Below are 19,090 nucleotides of genomic sequence, written 5' to 3'. Positions count from 1 at the left end.
ACTTTTGACAGTACTCAAGCTGCATCAACCAAGCCTTCTGTACCGCCGTCAGTTTGGGAACCATCTCCAAATGCAGTAGACTCATAGTAATATAGTATTATGTTAACCACTAACAACTGATAGTTGGATATGCAGCCCTTGAAAATCCAGAGGAAATGGGACTCATTCATCCCCCACTGAAGAGTTTCCTTACTCGCATCCACACTGTCTAGCAAATTGAACCACAGCCCAGATTTTTCAGGAATGTACCAATTCTAGGCAGCAATTTCAGCCAGGCAAGAGGGTTATCTCAACTGCCAGGACTAGAAGCTACCATATGCTGGTGGGATTCCTGCCTAGCTCAGCTGGCACCAACCAGAAAAGGAGCGAGCACACTGAGGCAGCACCTAATTCCAACAAGCACTTTGTTAGGGAGGAAAAGCTTCTATGCCATTTTACAGATTTTGAGAGTTGGATTAAGAGCTGAGCATTAAAGACTTGCAAGGCCTAAAAGGAAATACTTAACCCTGAACAGCAGCCAATTGTTGGGGAAAGTATGTGCCACCACTAACCCAGGCACAATTGACCATTTGGTCACATCTGACGCCTGATGTAACAGAATAATAAAACTGGCATCTTTTGATGAAACACTTAATTTGTTATAAAGTATCCTCGGGTTATTATGGTTAAGTAGACTGAAATTGCCAATACTAAATGACGTGGTCATGAAGCATGGTATCACATGACTGCGTCACTTAGCGGCAGCAGTCTCTGATGCTGCTGTAACTAATTACTGCAAGGGTCATTAAGTGGGAAGAGTTGAGTACCAAGTAAGGATCGTGAGATGGAAAGGTGCCGTAGGTGGGCACTGGGTAACAGGTTAGTCAGCAAGGGTAGTAAGTGGGTGTTGGGAAGGTGGAGGAGTGGGGCACTATGGAGATCTCTGAACAAGCAGTCATATGTTGAGGACCACCTGTACAAACAATATTACACCCATTCCTAAAGATAAATAATATTTAGAGGGAGCTTACTAACCCAGCCTTTTTTGTGTACAATAGCCAAGACTACTTGGATATGTTTCGCACCTCCGTCTGAATTATGTTTCATTACCTTTGGGGGCTCCCCACTAATTGCATTATAAAGTAGATGCTCATTAAGCAAACATATCAAGAGAGTTTTAAAAACAGCCTTATATGCTACGGCTCTTTAGTTTAATCCAACTACCAAAATTAACATATCAATCAACACAACTGTAATGGTTTTCAAATAAACCACAGGTACATTAAAAAAAAAAATCTGGATTTGTGATTCCACATTCTCATCTTCGTTAAAAATAAAAAAATGAAATAATTGGCTCACTAACCCTAACTTCAAATAGTTTGGTTTTATACATTTACATAATAGTTAACTTTTCTAACATGCCCTTTTTTGAGAGGAGGTGTAATATACGTGGGCAAATCTCATTCTAGCATTAGAACATGTTTGCAAAGCGTATTTTACACATGAAGGTTTTACAGAAGCCAGACGCAGAAGGCAAGGCCAGCCTCCTGAACTTTTCGGTTTACACAGCTGTTCCTCTTTCCAAATTCTGTTTAATTTCTGCAGTGTATTTCCCGTAGAACCTCTCAGCCTTTTTATTGAATTTGGCATTCCGCTCATTAATGTAGTCAATATCTGCATCGTCATTGTAAGAGCGTCTCCGACTGTATTTTTCGCGTTTCTGGATTCTGAAAGAGAAATCCAAATACTCAGCCTATGTTCTTATAGCTTACATCTTGAATTCATATTTTAATAAGATATTGGATGTTCTTCATTTGAGACAGTAATAGAATTTTCTTTCTTGTATATTCAGCTAATGGGGTCAAGGGGAATAAAAAAACTTCATTTCATTAATCCACTCCAAAGCAAATCAATCTCTGGTTCTATAGTTAATATGGTTACTTAGAATCATTTAAAAGGGGCAAAGCAATTTAAAGCCTTGCCGATAATTATATTATTTGAAAAGTTAATAGGAAAGAAAACGACATGGGCTCTATACGTACAACGTCCTTAAATAATGCAATCTGAAATAGAATTTCAGCAGGAGGTCTATGATAAATACATATACAAGCTGCTTAATACATTTAAACATGCAGTTCATTACGAATATGGGCACTTACTGTTTTTCAAGATCTGAAACCATTTTATCAACACCTTCTTTGGAGGGCACATGAGTTCCATGGAGTAAACTATTTGAAGTTGGAAAAAAATCTTCACCACTGAAGGAGAGAAAGGAAAAAATATTAACAATAATGTCTTTGTGAAATTTCTCTAGCTCAGGAATTTGGGATAAAAAATATCAAACAATCTGACCTGTTACGGTAGTGCTGATTAATAATCTACTCTGATTCTATATCTATAAACTTTTCTACTTTTCTCATTCTCTTTAACCAAAATTGAACAAGGTAGATGGAACATTTCCTTTCTACTTTCACACCAGCTGTGCAAAATTATTTACAGGTAGTCCTTGATTTATGACTGGTCATTTAGTGTCCATTCAAAATTATAATGTATCCTGAAAAAGCTACTTACACCCAGATTCATCAACCTCACACACACAAACACCCTTTACATGGCCACATTTTGGGCAACCAGCCACATTTATGGATGTTTGCATAATGGGACATTTACATTTTTGCCATTTTTAATTTCCAGCAAAAAACACCCCATAGTAAACAATGGGTTTGTTTAACTGTGGCATTCGCAATGCAATGTGCACAATCACATGGTAACCTGGTTTATAACCATCATAACTTAGGATCAAAATTGAGGGCTCAATTACAGTCCTAAGTCATGGACTACCTATACTCTAATTCATATGCCTTTGGGAATGATCTCATTTGCAAATATTCATTCCAGACCCTTCTACTACGTAACAATAAAAAAAATACTGTGAAACAAAATACTTGCCTTTCTTCTCTTAATTTGTCATACTTTTCCAGGTCAGGTTTAATTTGCCTGGTCAACCGCTGATACTGGCGTAATTGAGCAGCTGCATAGTCTATAGAGCAAAGAAATTAGCTTAGTGAATAATAAACTTTTACCAGACAGGGCAACCTATCTCATCAATACTGTGATTCCCTCTGCAATGAAAAATAAGTTTGTGTAACTTTCTCAGGAAAAAAGATGAAGAATATCTAAAAAGGTTAAATCATAGCAACTGGATAAAAGTTTATTAAGCTGAGATGGTTCGTTACTCATCCAAGTAACTTCTTCAGTCAAAATGAATTTATTTTGGCTAGGTTAGGCATAGAGTGAAAGAGTCGTCGGAATGTACTAACTCTGCCAGACTGACTGCTGGGAGTTTCTCCCCAAAATGAAATGCAATATATAAATAACGCTCTTCATATTGCATTTCATTTTGGGGAGAAACACCCCCCCCCCGCAGTCAGTATGGCAGAGTTAGTACATTCCAACCACTCTCTGACTCTATGCCTAACCCCAAATTTTTCATTTTGACTGAAGAAGTGACTTGTATAAGCAGGGCTTTTTTTGTCATAGAATGCCCAGAATGGAGTTCCGACACCTTTTTTGGATGGAACCTTGTAGGGTAGGCAAGGTGGGTTGTATGACGTGTGTGAGTTCCAGCACTTTTTTTTTTATTTTTATTCCGCATGTATTTGAAAACAGTAAAGATCATTTCCCCCTACCTGAAAACCCAAGATCAGGATTTTTCTTCCTCCTTTTCCTCTCAAAGCGTTCTGCATCTTCTGCACTTATTTCTAGCAGTTTTACTCTCTCATAATCTTCCCCTTTCACCAGACAGTCCTAGTACACAGTAAACTCATTTTAATAATTTAAAACACAAATCCTCAAAAATGTTCCTCTATGGGCTGTTCCAAAATTTTATATTTTATATTTCTTTATAAAATTAATTTATAAGGAATTATATGTGATCTGCTGTTGATTTCTCTTTGATAGGTCTATCTCTATCCATAGTAGTCCAAACTTCTTCCGAGAGTGTTCTAGAACAGGGGTGTCAAACTCAATTTCATTGAGGGCCGCATCAGCATTGGGGTTGCCCTTGGGGTGGGTGGGTGAGTGGGTGTGGCCAGGGTGGGTGCAGCCTACGGGTGGGCGTGCAGTAGGTGTGGCCTACTGGGTGGGGGTGGCCAGCTCTATATCGTTCACATCAAGGGTGCCTGTGGGTGTCTGGGCAGGAGTGAGACAGATCTGAGGGTCTCTGGCAGAAGGGGGTGGGACTGGGGCAAGCGCCAAGGCATGGTCCATTTCTTTATTCCTCACAAAAGGTGACACCTTCTTAGCATGCACCCAGGGGGTGGGGCCGACACAGCAGGGGCTGGTTCCTCGCTGTTTCCAGATGGCCTTGTGGAGCTAAGACTGAATGCGTTTCAGCATAGATGCCCACCACAAAATTGTACATTGGCTCCCAGCCGGCCTGGGCCAGGGCCAAGACAGCAGGGGCCGTTCCCTCACTGTTTCCAGGATGGCTTCGCGGGTCACATGAAACCACTTCACGGGCCGCATCCGGCCCCCGGGCCTTGTGTTTGACATGTCTGTTCTAGAAGATCCTGATAAAAGGAATGAATTATGAAATCCCTTGCTTAAATCCTGCTTAATCCAAATACTCACTGGGTAGGCTGATGCAAGCATATGACGCTAAAGAAAAACAGCTTTCTTGAAATTACAGATGCATCCTAATACTATACTAGAAATTTTAAAAAGTTTTATGTAAGCTGTGGTTTTACTCTTGTTTGTTGAACGGTTATGAAATCTCATTTTTTGAATAATAACAGAATTCTAGTCTTTGACAAACTACATCAGCCCTTCCATTTAAAACATAAAGATATCTGTCTTTTATGGAATTATTTTAAGAGTTATTAATTATATCACATGTTTTGCACACTAATGCAAAAGGACTATATTTGGATGCAAGTATTTTCCAGCAATGGTGTAAGTACTGTATCTATCATTTCGAATATAACCCAGTGAAAAAATAGTAACTATAGGGACTTTTTTTTTTTAGCTGTGGGCCTTTTGTCGAATGGAACCCAGAGATATAGTTTTCTAATTGGCTTAAAGGTACATGTTATATTATTTGCTTGTTTACCTTTTTTTTTTCTTCCACTTTCAGTTCCCATTCTAAGCGAGCCTTTTTCGCCTCCCAGTTGGCTGGTAACTTCAGCCTTTTATCTTCTTCCACAACTTCCTGATGATTTAACTTGCGGGCTTCATTCTTTTAAAAACAGATAACATTTCCCATGTATCAGCGATTGATAAATTAGAAAATAGCAACAAATCAGGGATAAGCAGCCACAAAATTAATAAAGCAACAAACTTTACCAATAATAAGAAATACTCTGCCAGTGAATGCTAAATTCTCATGGCAATGTGGATAAAAAATGAAAAACAGATCCTGCACCAGAGCCTTCTTAATCTGCTTACTGGTGGACTGTTACTGCATAATAGTAATTCTGGCTCTTACTGTCAATTATTTTAACCTAATACAGGCAAAGAACATCATGATTTAAGGACAACCCTTAGATAAGAAAAGGCTGTATTATTAAAAATGGTGAATGAAGTTCTCCTTCTTGAGATGATGAATTGCTAAAGTTGTGTGTTTTTAATATACAGCCTGTTTACAGTGGTTCCTGAAAGTGCAGTGTCAGTGATTCATTGGCTCCAGGAAGGATAATGCCATCTGCCATTTTTAGGAAGAAGCAGTTGGTTTGTAAGTACAAGTTCTGACTTACATACGCAAGATGAATTTAGGATCTCTTTCTTCAACCAGGGACTGCCTGTAACATCACTCCTCAGCTTTGGTAACATAAAAACATTCATTTACGGCTAGTGATTCCAAGGATCTCAGATTCCCCCTAATTGGTCAAGATACTGACAACGCACTTCCAAAAATATAATGTCAGCCCTGGCTTCCTATTCTTTTCATTTTCAGCAATTGTGAAAAGATGCAGGTATGTAGCATCTCAGAAGATCAGTTTCCATGGCTGAGTCCTACTCCCAGCGCTAAGATTGTACCAAATACAGATATAGTTATTTTATTTTTTATTTAATTATTTATCCCATTTATATACCTCAACAAGTAATTTTGGGCAGCAAACAGAATTAAAATAAAAAACTATTACAAATTTTATATTCTGAACAACGATCGACTTATTTTTCTCACTCTCTTCAATCCATTTTCTATCTTGCATGCTGAATTGTTGCCCCATAAATTTTGTACACTGTGCTATATAGTATAATTGGGTCTCACAAGGATATGACCCAGCAGATTTACTATTCTGGGACTTGAATCCAAAAGTCACAAAGTGACCTTACCCTTTTCAAATGAAGCTCTCGGAATTTTCTAAGCCGTTCTTCTCTCTTTTGGGCAGCAGCTTCTTCAGCTATCACTGGACTGTCTGAAGTGTTGGAAACCATCTGGAATGTCCCCCACATGTATATAAAAGAAAATAAATCTGGGATTGAGATAAGTGGTTATACAATACACTACATATAAAAAGCAGCTTCACAATCAGGATCACATATTAAAATGAAGCATTAGTTAAACACATGTTATACTTGCTCTCTTTTGTTACCATACTGATTTTAGCTACATTTCCTTTTAACTGACAGAGCTCACTAGTTATGGATTGGTTCTACTGCTTCTTACATTTTAGCCCATGGTTGGCATATGAGCCTGACATTTTTGGGATCTGACTTGGTGAATAAATGGGATCAATTATTTTTTATTATTGTCACTGCTGTTATTGTCTTATTTGTATTGGTCTAAAACCATTACCAAGATGTGTCTAATTTTGTCACTCAGGAACTGATAACATCTAATTCTGTATTTTCTAAGAGATCAAAAAGTTCAAGACAGAGGCTTTTGAACTATAATTATTGTCTTGAGCTTTAACAACACAGTACCAGGAGAAAAAAAAAAAAACTTCCATAGTAAACTATCTCTCCCCATTACACTTAAAATAAAGGGATGAAGGATGGAGTGGTTTATCAAAACCCATTCCATCATTCTCTCTCAACAATACAATGTTAATAAATTATAGATTATGTAGTATTATATTTACAGAATATATATAAAAATAATATGAAAGGGAAAAGAGGAAGAGGACAACCAGCAGCAAGATGGATAGATCCAATTACAATGGTTGATGAAGTGCACCTTTGGGAGACTTGAAAGGACAGATTACAGACCAATCATAGACAAAATCTATGCGGTTGCTAGGATTCAAAAACAACCTGATGAGTCCCAATCAATCAATCAATGAGCAAAATATTTTAACATGCAAGAGGAGAAGGGATGAGGCTACATATAAAAGGCTTTTCTCAACCGATTTCTAAATACATGGGAAATGGAGTTTCTGATAATTTGTAGAATATTCTAAACTTATACTTCCAGGATTTACCTGTACACCTTATATTATTAACAAAGCAAAAAAAAAAAATGAGATTCTTCATCCCTCTTCCTGCCATTAACTCTTCCCACCCTCTGCTTTGACCGATCTCTTTTCTACAGATAGTAGTCTTCTAGGCATTGCTGAATTGCAGCTCACAGCAAGGCCGCACATACATTGGCTGAGGATGTTGGTAGTTGTAGTTCAGCCCAGGTTTCCCATCCCTGCCACCGATTCAGAGCAGCAACTCCGGCCAAACCAAATGTCTTACTTCCCAGGATACAAACAACCTTCCCCCAACGCGACACCTCGGGCGGTGTGCTGGACTGAAGCTTTCGGTTGCAGTCCAGTTAAGTCCAGTGATCAGGCCTAAAACGAGCTCCTGTCACTCTTCTCGCAACCCTCATCTCTCACCGTCTCATCCGTAAACGCTCCTATATCCGCAGCAGCCGCCATCTTCTCGTCGTCTTGGTAAACATCGAGCACTTCCGGTTTCCGCCTTCCGCCTCATGATGTCACTGAGGACGCGAATGAAAACAGACCTCAGTCTCTCGAGGGAAAAAAAAAATCGTTGACATTCCAGCAGGAGGCTCTCTGGTTGGAAGAACCATAGAGATGCGTGCGCGAGCGGCTGCCGTGGTTGGGGGAGGGGCGGTGGTGGTGGAAGAATTGAGCGGCAGCGCTTAAGAGGCCAGGCGGGGAATTGCAACCCAGAAAAGAAAAAGTGAAGGAGGTACGTCAGAAAGCAAACGAAGTTGAGGTAACATTTGTCTCTTGGGAACGAGTTCTCTTATTCTGTTCTGAAGAAAATTTCGAGGTTTCCGCTGCGCATTAAAGAGAGATAAAGCCAGGGTGGACAAAAGAAAGACAAACCTCACTTCGTTTATTTGCTAATTTCTTGAATGCGGTGTTTTTCAATCTCAGCAAGTTTAAGATAGGTGGACTTCAACTCCCAGAATTCCCCAGCCAGCATATGAGATTTATTTCTCACTTTTCTCCAGGAGCTCAAGGTGGTCTATGTTGGGAAACAAACCATGGTTTAGTAGAATGCATATAACCGTCTGCTACCCACTCACCATTTCTCTCTTTCAGAAGGTTAACTGATATCTTGAATATTCATTAGCCAAGTCAAAAATATTTCTCTTCAGTTAAATGTTCTACTAGATTAAGAACCAAATCCCAAAAAATTCGTTTTACCTGAAGTGCGGTTATTAAAATACCTGCGGTTATTAAAATACCTTAAATTTTATATTTAATCCTGTCAAGCACAAGTATGTCCATTGTTCTAGTAGTGGAAATCAAAATAGTAACTTTCAGTCCTGTGGGATGAATTTGCTATATCTCGTTCAGACTTCTGACAAAAACTTGGCATATTTTATTCAAATTTTAATATTCATTGAAACCCATCCTGTTTTTGCACCATAAGATGGCAGTATAGTTCTAAACGTTCAACTGGAGAACTAACGAAAATAAACACCATCATGTCTCTGAAATACACAAAGAAATTGTATTTTTCTTTTCCTCCACTTCACCTTTACAAATCCAACTGAACACATCTTGGAGCAAAATGCTTAGGCGAATGTGTACTTTCATTAGAAGCTAGGTTGAGGGAAATGCTGAAGTAAATGACTATTCATTTCTTAAATGCAGAGGTTGCAATGAGCTGGGGGGATAATTATCTTTCAACCCCCCCCCTCACACTTTAAGATTTTTTGGGTATGACCACAATTGAGACCAGAATTTTCATTGTTAAGTAAAGTAATTGTTAAGTGACTAGCACCTGATCTTATGATTTTTGCAATGGTTATTAAGCAAATTTCTGCAGTTGTTAAGTGAATCATGGTTGTTAAGCAAAACCAGTTTCCCCTATTCATTCTGCTTGTCAGAAGCCAGCAGTCAATGTCACAAATGGCAGTCACATGACCCCAGGACACTACAATCATAAATACAAGCTCTGGAATTTTGATCACACAGTTGTAGGAATGCTACATTGTAACTTTGAACAATTGCTAAAGCTTACATTTAGAAAAATATATTAAGATACATTCTTGTATCAATGTTTATAAAAGTTTACTTTCAATTTTCAATTCTATGCCATTTCTTCTAGATAAAAATTATCTTAAGAAATTACTTTGAGATCACATTACCAAATACAATAATAAAAAGGAAATTGTTCGCTGATAGTGGGGTGTTCCTCACCTAAGTTGTTGTTTAGGCCAATCCTGCCTTCAGATTGTCTTTACTCTGAAAAAAATAAAATAAAAAAAGAGGTGAAACTGCGTAACACAGGCTAGTTTGTTCACTGCTTTGAAGCTATTAAGAAATAAGCTGCTAAACCTGCTACATTAACACTCACACATTAAATATTTTCATTCCTGTGGATCTAAAGCTGGCCTAGAAATTATGTTTCCAACCACGCTGGGCAATTTCTGTCTAATTTGTAGTTTTTTTCATTAAGGAGAAATTGACTCCAAGTTAAATCTTGTATAATACCTATGGAGGAAATAAAATACTGTACAGTAGTTTGTCTTCTACTGCCCTCTACTGGTTGCTATCAACCACTGATAATTAACTTAATTATTTAAATACATTCCTGTCATGTATTGTGAATCAGCTGCTGGCTTCCTTGTGCCCAAGATAGAATACCTTCCACAACATTAATTGTTGTCTAATGCAGTACTTCTCAACCTTGGGAGTTTCAAGCTGACTTCAACTCCCAGAATTCCCTGTTGGCTGGTGAATTCTGGGAATTAAAATCCACACATAAAGTTGCTGAGGTTGGGAAATATTGCTTTAGGATAGTGTTTTGGATTTTGTCTTAGCTATGTTGTATGAATTCAACCATGGTAATTGATAAGACATGACTTATAGCTTGGTGCAATACATAAAACCTGCCATTTGACTTGAGCAATATATTTTAGTTAAATGAAACTATGCCTAGCATAATGAAGTGAACCCCCATTTTGACTCTTCATCTAGGACCTACTAAATTAAAAGACAGAAAAAGGGAAAAGAAAACTTATGGCACTTTCACATGTTGAATAGGAACAGAATTGTTGGCATTTGCAGAATCAATATCTTTGCAAACGATGGCCTGGCTTTTAATTTTTATTACATGAAATCCTCGATTTACAACCATTTGTTTTAGTGACCATTTGAGGTTACAACAACACTGAAAAAAAAACAGACTTATGACCATTTTCCACACCTAGGACCATTGCAGCATCCCCATTCACATGATCAAAATTTGGACTCTTGGCAACTGGCATGCATTTATGACAGTTGCAGTGTCCCAAGGTTGCGTGATCATCTTTTGCAACTTTCTGACAAGCCAAGTCAAAGGGGAAGCCAAATTCACTTAACAATCCTGTTACTAACTTAATAACTGCAGTGATTAATTTAAGAATTATGGTGAGAAAGGTTGTAAAATGGGACAAAACAACTGTCTGGCTTAGCAACAGAAATTTTGGGCCCAATTGTGGTCATAAGTTGAGGACTACCTGTACATTAGTTGGGTTTCATGCTGTTGGGTGGGTGCAATACTGCTAAGATTAGGGCAACTGGCTGGAGTTGCAAAAATCTGGATGCCCATCAGAGAACAGCAGAGACCTCCACGTTTTTGCTCCCATCTAGTGCTAACCCTAGTTATAATTGTCCAAAGCCCAGAGACATTTAATCATTTGATTGGGGAGCTAGAAGTACCTGACTAATGTGCTTAACAGAAATTAATCTGGTTAAAGCAGTACTCTATTGAAATGAGAGAGTGCTAAGGATCAAAATCAATTCCTTCACAACCAAATTAGTGCAAGGCTGGCTTTAAATTTCATCTAAATGTCCTTAAAACGATAACCCTAACTGCATTATATCCAAGTCCCTGATCAGATAGTTCAGATGATGATAAATGGTCACACTGGAGGTGGATAGGAAAGCCAGAGGGACATCAGAATGATTCCAAGGAAATCTTTCATTCATGCATAAAATGGAGGTCTTCTACTTGGGCGTTGCCCAAATCTCCATCTTTCACAGTAGTCCATAGGACATTATGGCCTGTTTGATAAATCGTAGTTCAACAAAGCCAAAGTTTATTGTGTGGTATGTGAAAGTAGGAATTGGTTCTTGCCTTGGTTGAAGTAGTTTAAGGGCTAATTCTTGTACAAGTAGTCCTTGACTTACAACCATTCATTTAGTAACTGTTCAAAGTTACAGTGGCATTTAAAAAAGCGATGTCTGATTGATTCTCACACTTATGGGATCAAACCTTCATTAAGGGATAAATTTGATACGGGTTCTGTAAAGATACAAATTTACACTGGGTTTATGTGAGACATTTAAAAAAAAATATTTTATTAGGTTTTACAAGGATAAGGAAGGAATGGGATCGGTATAGGTATTAGGTAGGGTTAGGATAATGGGAGTTGCCCCCAACAATAATTCTATGCTTTAGCAAGCAGACTATCGTCCGGGTACAAATATTAAATAACAATAGTTAATGTAATGGTTGTTGTTGTTGTTGTTATTTGCGAAGTCGTGTCCGACCCATCGCGACCCCATAGACAACATTCCTCCAGGTCTTCCTGTCCTCTACCATCTTCTGGAGTCCATTTAAGTTCACACCTACTGCTTCAGTGACTCCATCCAGCCATCTCATTCTCTGTCGTCCCCTTCTTCTATTGCCCTCAATCTTTCCCAGCATTAGGCCCTTCTCCAATGAGTCCTTCCTTCTCATTAGGTGGCCAAAGTATTTGAGTTTCAACTTCAGGATCTGGCCTTCTAAAGAGCAGTCGGGGTTGATCTCTTCTAGGACTGACCGGTTTGAACGCCTTGCAGTCCAAGGGACTCGCAGGAGTCTTCTCCAGCACCATAGTTCAAAGGCCTCAATTCTTTGGCGCTCAGCCTTTCTTATGGTCCAACTTTCACAGCCATACATTGCAACTGGGAAAACCATGGCCTGGACTATACGCACTTTTGTTGGCAGGGTGATGTCTCTGCTTTTTAGTATGCTGTCTAGATTTGCCATAGCTTTCCTCCCCAGGAGCAAGCGTGTTTTAATTTCTTGGCTGCAGTCCCCATCTGAGATAATCTTTGAGCCCAGAAAAATAAAATCTGTCACTACCTCCATTTCTTCCCCACTTATTTGCCAGGAATTGAAAGGGCCAGATGCCATGATTTTGGTTTTCTTAATGTTAAGTTTCAAGCCAACTTTTGCACTCTCCTTCTTCACGTGCATCAAGAGGCTCTTTAGTTCCTCTTCACTTTCTGCCATTAGAGTGGTATCATCAACGTAATGGTAAATAGCTATAATCACTAGGAATAACAGTAATCATGAAAGTAATGATTAATCAGTAAATATCATTCATCCTAATAAATTTCACAATCCTTTCTCGCTGGGTCGTATTGCTATCCATTGATAAAATTTTGTGAGACATTCTTGTTGCTAAGATGCTGGATGTAAATCTTGGTGGCACCGTAGTTTCCAAATTTAATTCCATTCACCTAGAAGACTCCAAAATGAATGAGAACCAAGTGCAATAGAGAGCTGGTTGACCTTAAGTCAGAAGTGGGCAAGTAGGGCAACTTTACGACCTGTGGACTTCAACTCCCTGAATTCCTGAGCCAGCATAAAGTTGCTGACTCCTGCCCTCAGTGTAGCTGTGGGCACCTGTGCTCCATCTGCTTCAGAAATAACATCCATCCATCCATCCATCCATCCATCCATCCATCCATCCATCCATCCATCCTCTCTCTTAGAGAAGGAAAATTCAGCCAGCAGGATTTCCATGGAGCTCTCCCTGGTCCTGTTTCCTGCTGATTTTTCTGCCAAAGAGCTTCTGACTGGCTTTTGTCTTTGCTTGTTGCGTCTCTGGCTTGGAGCCCTGGCTTGACTCATCTTTTGGACCTGATTGACACAACCCATCAGCCATATCCTGATTCCACTGCCAGACACAGCTCGCACATCCAATTAAGCCACCACAACATATATTATTTGCTCTGGACTTCAGGTTTGTGGGAATGCAGTCATATGGATTTATAAACCATGGGTTATAGCAGGGGTCTTCAAACTCAGCCCTTTTATGACTCATGGACTTCAACTCCCAGAATTCCTCAGCCTGGCATGCTGGCTGAGGAATTCTGGGAGTTGAAGTCCATGAGTCATAAAAGGGCCGAGTTTGAAGACCCCTGAGTTATAGCTTTGATATTGTATGAAACCAGGCTATTGCAGCTTCTTCCATAAACCACAGTAAACAAGCCATGTCTCTAATGCAAGACGTCCTTCACTGTGTAAGCTGTGTCATGATCACATGACTGCAGGATGTTGCAAACAACCGTCAATGTGGGCTGGTTACTGAAATACAGTCACATGACTGGAGAAAAGGTATCATAACTTTGAATCCTGGGCCATAAGTAACTTTTTTAGGGTCTGTCGTAAGGTCAAAAGCTGGTCACATGACTGCATTTTGGGCACTTGGCAACCAGCCCACATTTATGGTTGTTTGCAACATTCTGCAGTCATGTGAGTTGATTTAAATAGCAGAGAATTGGCTTGCTTAACAACCGTTGTATTCACTTAATGGCTGCCACATAAAAGGTTGTAAAATTGGATGTGGCCATGTGGTGACCTGCTTAACAACCATCACAATTTACAACCATATTTGTGGGCTCCATCAGTCTGGAATCCCTATCTGGGCACAAGAGTCAGAGCCCCCCCTTGAATGACGTTGAACCTTATCTAGTCTCACCCAGGTGCCAACCATCAGTCTGATAAGATTCCTGTGTTACAGGCATGAGCAATAAAATAGCTAATTGAACTCTTCAGGTGTGGAAATCTGGTAGTTTGTGCCTGACAGGTATGAGCCTAATTAGGTGTTACGGTTTGGTTCCAGGTAGACCCCTTGCTGGAAAGGTGCTCCACTGATGCTGAATGAACACCTGGACCACTGCTCTTGACCTGGACCCCCAGATTCTGATCCAGGATAGGGGCTTCTTCCAGCCCCTAGAAGCACTAATTTCTGAGGAGAAAGAACAGCAAAAGACAGAAGGGTGGACATCAGCTACTCAGGTGTAACTGAAGGAAGCCAGAATAATCAGAGCCTGCTGTTATGTAGGAAGCAACATGATGAAATCAAGTTTTCTTCACCGTTGAGCTTGTTGGTTCTTGTCTTAGAAGCTTTTTCCTGGAAAATGGACCCACGTTGTCTTTGGATTCTTCCTCTTGTCGCGGTCATAAAGAAGCCCTGCCCGGTGAGTCTGCTTATGAATACATGAAATCTAGACTGAATTGATGAATGAGATAAGATATTCTTTAAACAGCATAAACACGGTTATTCATGAAGCTCAGCCTACTGTTGCCTTTCCCAACCAGGTGCTCTCCAGAAGAGACATACTGACTCAGAAATCTTTGAGTTGATGTCTTAATATATCTGAAAAGCATCAGATTAGGGTTGAAGAATGCTAGGTTGGAACCTTCCTTCCTTCCTTGAGGAAGCTGCTCCACCCCATAGTTTACACCTCTGCTGCCCTATGGCACTTTTTAGGCAGATTATACTTAGGGATACCATGGTGAGACTATTTCAAAACTGGTGTCCATTGGACTTTTGGATCCAGATGTCCTCTTTAAACCTAACTTAGAGGGTTAGGCTGAATTCTCACATTGTACAGGTGGTCCTTGACTTATGACCACAATTGAGCCCAGAATTTTTGTTGATAACAGAGACATTTGCTAAATGAGTTTTGTCCCATTTTAAGACCTTAAGTTAGTACGGGGATCTGGCTTCCCCCTTGATTTTGTTTGTCAAAAGGTTGCAAAAGGTGATCACGTGACCTTAAGATACAGCAACAGTCATAGGTATGAGTCAGTTGCCAAGCATCTGAAGTTTGATCACATGATCATAGGGATGCTACAAAGCTTGTAAGTGTGAAAAAGAGCCATAAGTCCCTTTTTTCAATGTTGTTGTAACTTTGGTCACGAAATGAACTGTTGTAAGTCAAGGACTACCTGTAGTGTGCCATTGGCTTGGTATAACATATGCCAACTATGTGATTTGTTTTGTTGTTGTTGTTTTTGGTTTTGGTTTAGCATTGTTGGACTTCTAAACCCTGGCTTAGAAGAATGAATGTAGACATGGGGGTTTGGGCTTAGCATAATGGGCAAGCCAGCCACAACTGGTTTTAAACTGTGGTTTGTGGATTAGTGTACATTGTGAGAATAAATGGGTGTGAACAAGAGCTTGGAACAACTTCTTAAAAAATTAGTTATGACCCCAGTGATGGTGACTCGCCTGTGAAATTTACCTTTGCTAGGTCTGAAAAATGCCAACCATATTATGGGATTTGAAAAGAAAGCTAATATTGATAGTTGTGCAAAGGTATGCCTTTGGAGAACCCTTCCCCGTTCTAGTGCCCCTTTGGGGCCTTGTGTTCCAGAAACTGCTTGCACTCCTTTGCGGGGGCTGAACTGAAAGTACTTTAATGGCTGATAGTAGAAGATATGTCTGTTGTCCTTTGAGTAATTTCCTTGTGGACTGATCTAACAGGATGAGGTAGCTTGTGAGTTTCTCCCTTCTCCACCCAGGTGCATTCATGCTCTGCCCTGCCCTGCCCTGCTCTGTTTCTTGAAAATAAAAACCACATGAATTATTTTTCTGTCTCGGATGATACAGTCTGACATGGGGAGTGGACAGGCCGCAGCAAAAGCTTGCATTTCAGCTGCCACAAAACTGAACTTTTTTAACCTAACGATTGCCCCATTTGCATGTCTCTCCTCCCAACATTATGTCAAAACACACTCTGATTGTCAATAAATGTTACCAAGACAGCTGGGTGCCGGTAGCTTGCTTTTAGGCAGCTTTGTGAAAAACATGAATTGATGATGGTGGTTTGCTAACCAGAAGAAAAGCTGGCTCAGCCTTCTCCAAATTAGAACTCTGTGTTGATGCTGGGATGTATTTCCTAACTCTGTTATGGGAAATGTCGGTTCTAGCCTATCTGAGGGAAATTTGGGAATGCTGGTTTAGCTTGATAGCTGAAACTGCAAATGCCGGACAAGAGTTAAGGTCAGATTGATGGAATTCCATTGTGGCTTAGGAGCTCGTGGTTGCGTTCAGCTAGTATACTACTGTAAGTCATAATATGGTTTATTAAGTCTGAGTGAGAGTATTGTGTGAACTTAGTTATTGTGCCAAGCAATTGTTATCTTTTATATAGAGGGGGTTGTGAGCTAGTGTGCCTTACAGATCTACTCCATTTGGTTAGCTAATTAGTCAGTACTCTGTTGATCCCAGAATGAGTTAAAATATACAAATGCGGTCAGATTGTGATGGCTCACAACTGCAGAAAGGGCTATGGTAGTCCTCAACGTAAGACCACAATTGAGCCCAAAATTTCCGTTCCTAAGCAAGACAGTTAAGTATATTTTGCCCCATTTTACAAACCTTTATTTCACAGTTGTTAATCACTGCAGTTGGTAAGGGAATCATTTGGCCATTAAGCAAATCCGGCCTCCCCCATTGACTTTGCTTGTCAGAAAGTGGCTGGGAAGGTCATAAATAGTGATTACTGGAACCACTGGACCCTGCAACCATCATAAATAGGAGTCAGTTGCCAAGCGTCTGATTGTTATCTCCTAACCATGGGGATGCTGCAATGCTCGTAAGTGTGAAAAATGGTTATAAGTCACTTTTTTCGGTGCTGTTGTAACTTAGAATGGTCACTAAAAGAATGGTTGAGGACTAGCTGCATAAAGTTCTGAAACAATATGAAGAGAAGGGCAAGGGGTGACATGATAGCAGCGTTCCAATATCTCAGGGGCTGCTCCAAAGAAGAGGGAGTCAAGCTATTCTCCAAAGCGCCTGAAGGCAGGACAAGAAGCAACGGATGGAAACTAATCAAGGAGAGAAGCAACCTGGAACTACGGAGAAACTTCCTGACAGTTAGAACAATTAATCAGTGGAACAACCTGCCTCCAGAAGAGGTGAATGCTCCAACACTGGAAGTTTTTAAGAAGAGACTGGACAGCCATTTGTCTGAAATGGTATAGGGAGTGATGGCGAAACTTTTAGAGACCGAGTGCCCCCAAACTGGCCCTGCCCCCGCTCCACCCTCTGCCCCACCCCCACCCTGCCTGCCCGCAGGGCCACTCACCGGCTCCAGGGCCCGCTGCAGATTGCCCAGGCAGCCCAGCAGCGTCATGGTGGCCATGCCCTCTGCCCACGCCCCGCAGCATCAACTGTGTGTGATGGGGTGTGAGAGCAGAGTCTTATCTACACTGCCTGGCTGCCATGTCCTTGGCTGTGCTGCTCCACGTGGGCCATGCTCGGGGGCAACTCTCCTCCAGGGGGGCTGCTGATGAGGAGGGGTCGTACGGGAGACAAGGCTGGGGCAACGGCACATGTGCCCATAGAGAGGGCTCCGATTGCCGCCTCTGGCACACATGCCATAGGTTCGCCACCACTGGTATAGGGTTTCCTGCCTAAGCAGAGGGTTGGACTAGATGACCTCCAAGGTTCCTTCCAACTGTTATTATTATTATTATTATTACTATTATTATTGTTATTACTATTATTATTATTGTTATTACTATTATTATTATTACTATTATTATTATAGTATTCTATTTATTTCAATCATGATTTCAGATATTGAGATGAGAGTGGCAGATCAGGATAGTTTATTATCCTGAAATCCTTAAATAAGATGCAAGGGTGAAACATCTATCTCTAAACACCCACATGATGTACAATCTGCTTTTGCCAAGATTGTGCATTTTTAAAAACCACAAGATATCGTAGTTCTTTCTTTTTAGATTTTGAGAATACCCCTAATATAGGCCACAACATCCTGACTTCATAAATGATGACTCTTTACAGAGGACCAGGTTTATCTGAGTGTGGTAGTTGAGGCGAGTCAGGAGACAAGGAGTTGTGCTATTGAGTGATGGCCTCTTAATTTTATTAAATTAAGTTTTCTACCCTGGCTTCTTTTGACTCAGTTTATTAAAATAACCAGTTTTCAATGAGTGGTTCATTTGCTAACATCGATTCCTTTAATCGCATTTGACCATATACCTAGGTTTCTCCACTTTCTCTAATGGACATTCCCATTTATAAATCTTGTTCTAGTAGATATTTCCAGAGATGATTATATAGGAGTAAGACAAAAAGAAAAAGTATCTTATGCCAGATTACATCCATCGGCTTCATTATTGATGGCTGATAGATTACTGTACTGTGTAGACATCCATGCTGTGTTCTTTCTCAACCAGGTCAGTTACAATCATAATAACCATATTTGTAATATGTGCCAGGATTACATTTAACCTTACTTAATAAGTTTAATTAGTTATTAGGACCTGATTAATAGGACTTGATAAGTTAGATATTTTGGAGCTTACATTGTACAAACGGAGACTGGTTAGATTAAGGGGAGGACTTAGCAAATGTTAATGTTGAGTTAATTATGTTGTGTGAATGGACCAATTTCTTGGAGATTTCTTGGAGATTCACTTAACACAATCATTTTTCTCTCAGTGCTGGATTTTCACTGTAGGAGGCATCTACAACATCCTCACACTGTTCACCCAACCTCTGCTTCAATATGCTCAATGAGGGAGAGTCCCTCAACTCCTGAAGCTCTGTTAGGCTTGGACATGTGAAAAAAGTGCTACTGTAGCTCTCACACCAGAGTGGATTAGTTTTGAGATATCT

The 19,090-nt window shown here is 40.1% G+C and overlaps 1 protein-coding gene across 1 annotated transcript; it reads right to left on the bottom strand.

The window, feature by feature from the left end:
- Nucleotides 1-900: 900 nt before the first annotated feature.
- SYF2 (SYF2 pre-mRNA splicing factor) lies at nt 901-7,910 on the bottom strand. The gene is made up of 7 exons (XM_039363072.1): nt 7,806-7,910; nt 6,316-6,417; nt 5,090-5,215; nt 3,669-3,786; nt 2,929-3,019; nt 2,139-2,237; nt 901-1,706 (listed from the first exon to the last, which is right to left on the bottom strand). The coding sequence occupies exons 1-7, from the start codon at nt 7,845-7,847 to the stop codon at nt 1,541-1,543; spliced, it is 744 nt and encodes a 247-aa protein (XP_039219006.1). The 5' UTR covers nt 7,848-7,910; the 3' UTR covers nt 901-1,540.
- Nucleotides 7,911-19,090: the final 11,180 nt, after the last annotated feature.

Source organism: Crotalus tigris, unplaced genomic scaffold, assembly GCF_016545835.1.
Source record: "Crotalus tigris isolate CLP2741 ecotype Arizona unplaced genomic scaffold, ASM1654583v1 scf7180000019504.2031707, whole genome shotgun sequence".
Lineage (NCBI taxonomy): Eukaryota > Metazoa > Chordata > Lepidosauria > Squamata > Viperidae > Crotalus > Crotalus tigris.
The sequence above is the reverse complement of the archived record's forward strand: the minus strand, read 5'-3'. Positions and strand labels throughout refer to the sequence as shown.

Coding starts and splice junctions, on each gene's coding strand:
- SYF2 (XM_039363072.1), bottom strand. CDS start 7,847: ATGGCGGCTGCTGCGGATATAGGAGCGTTTACGGATGAGACG. Junction 6,418..7,805: donor GAGCGTTTACGGATGAGACG/GTGAGAGATGAG, acceptor GGGACATTCCAG/ATGGTTTCCAACACTTCAGA. Junction 1,707..2,138: donor GTTTCAGATCTTGAAAAACA/GTAAGTGCCCAT, acceptor TTTCTCTTTCAG/AATCCAGAAACGCGAAAAAT.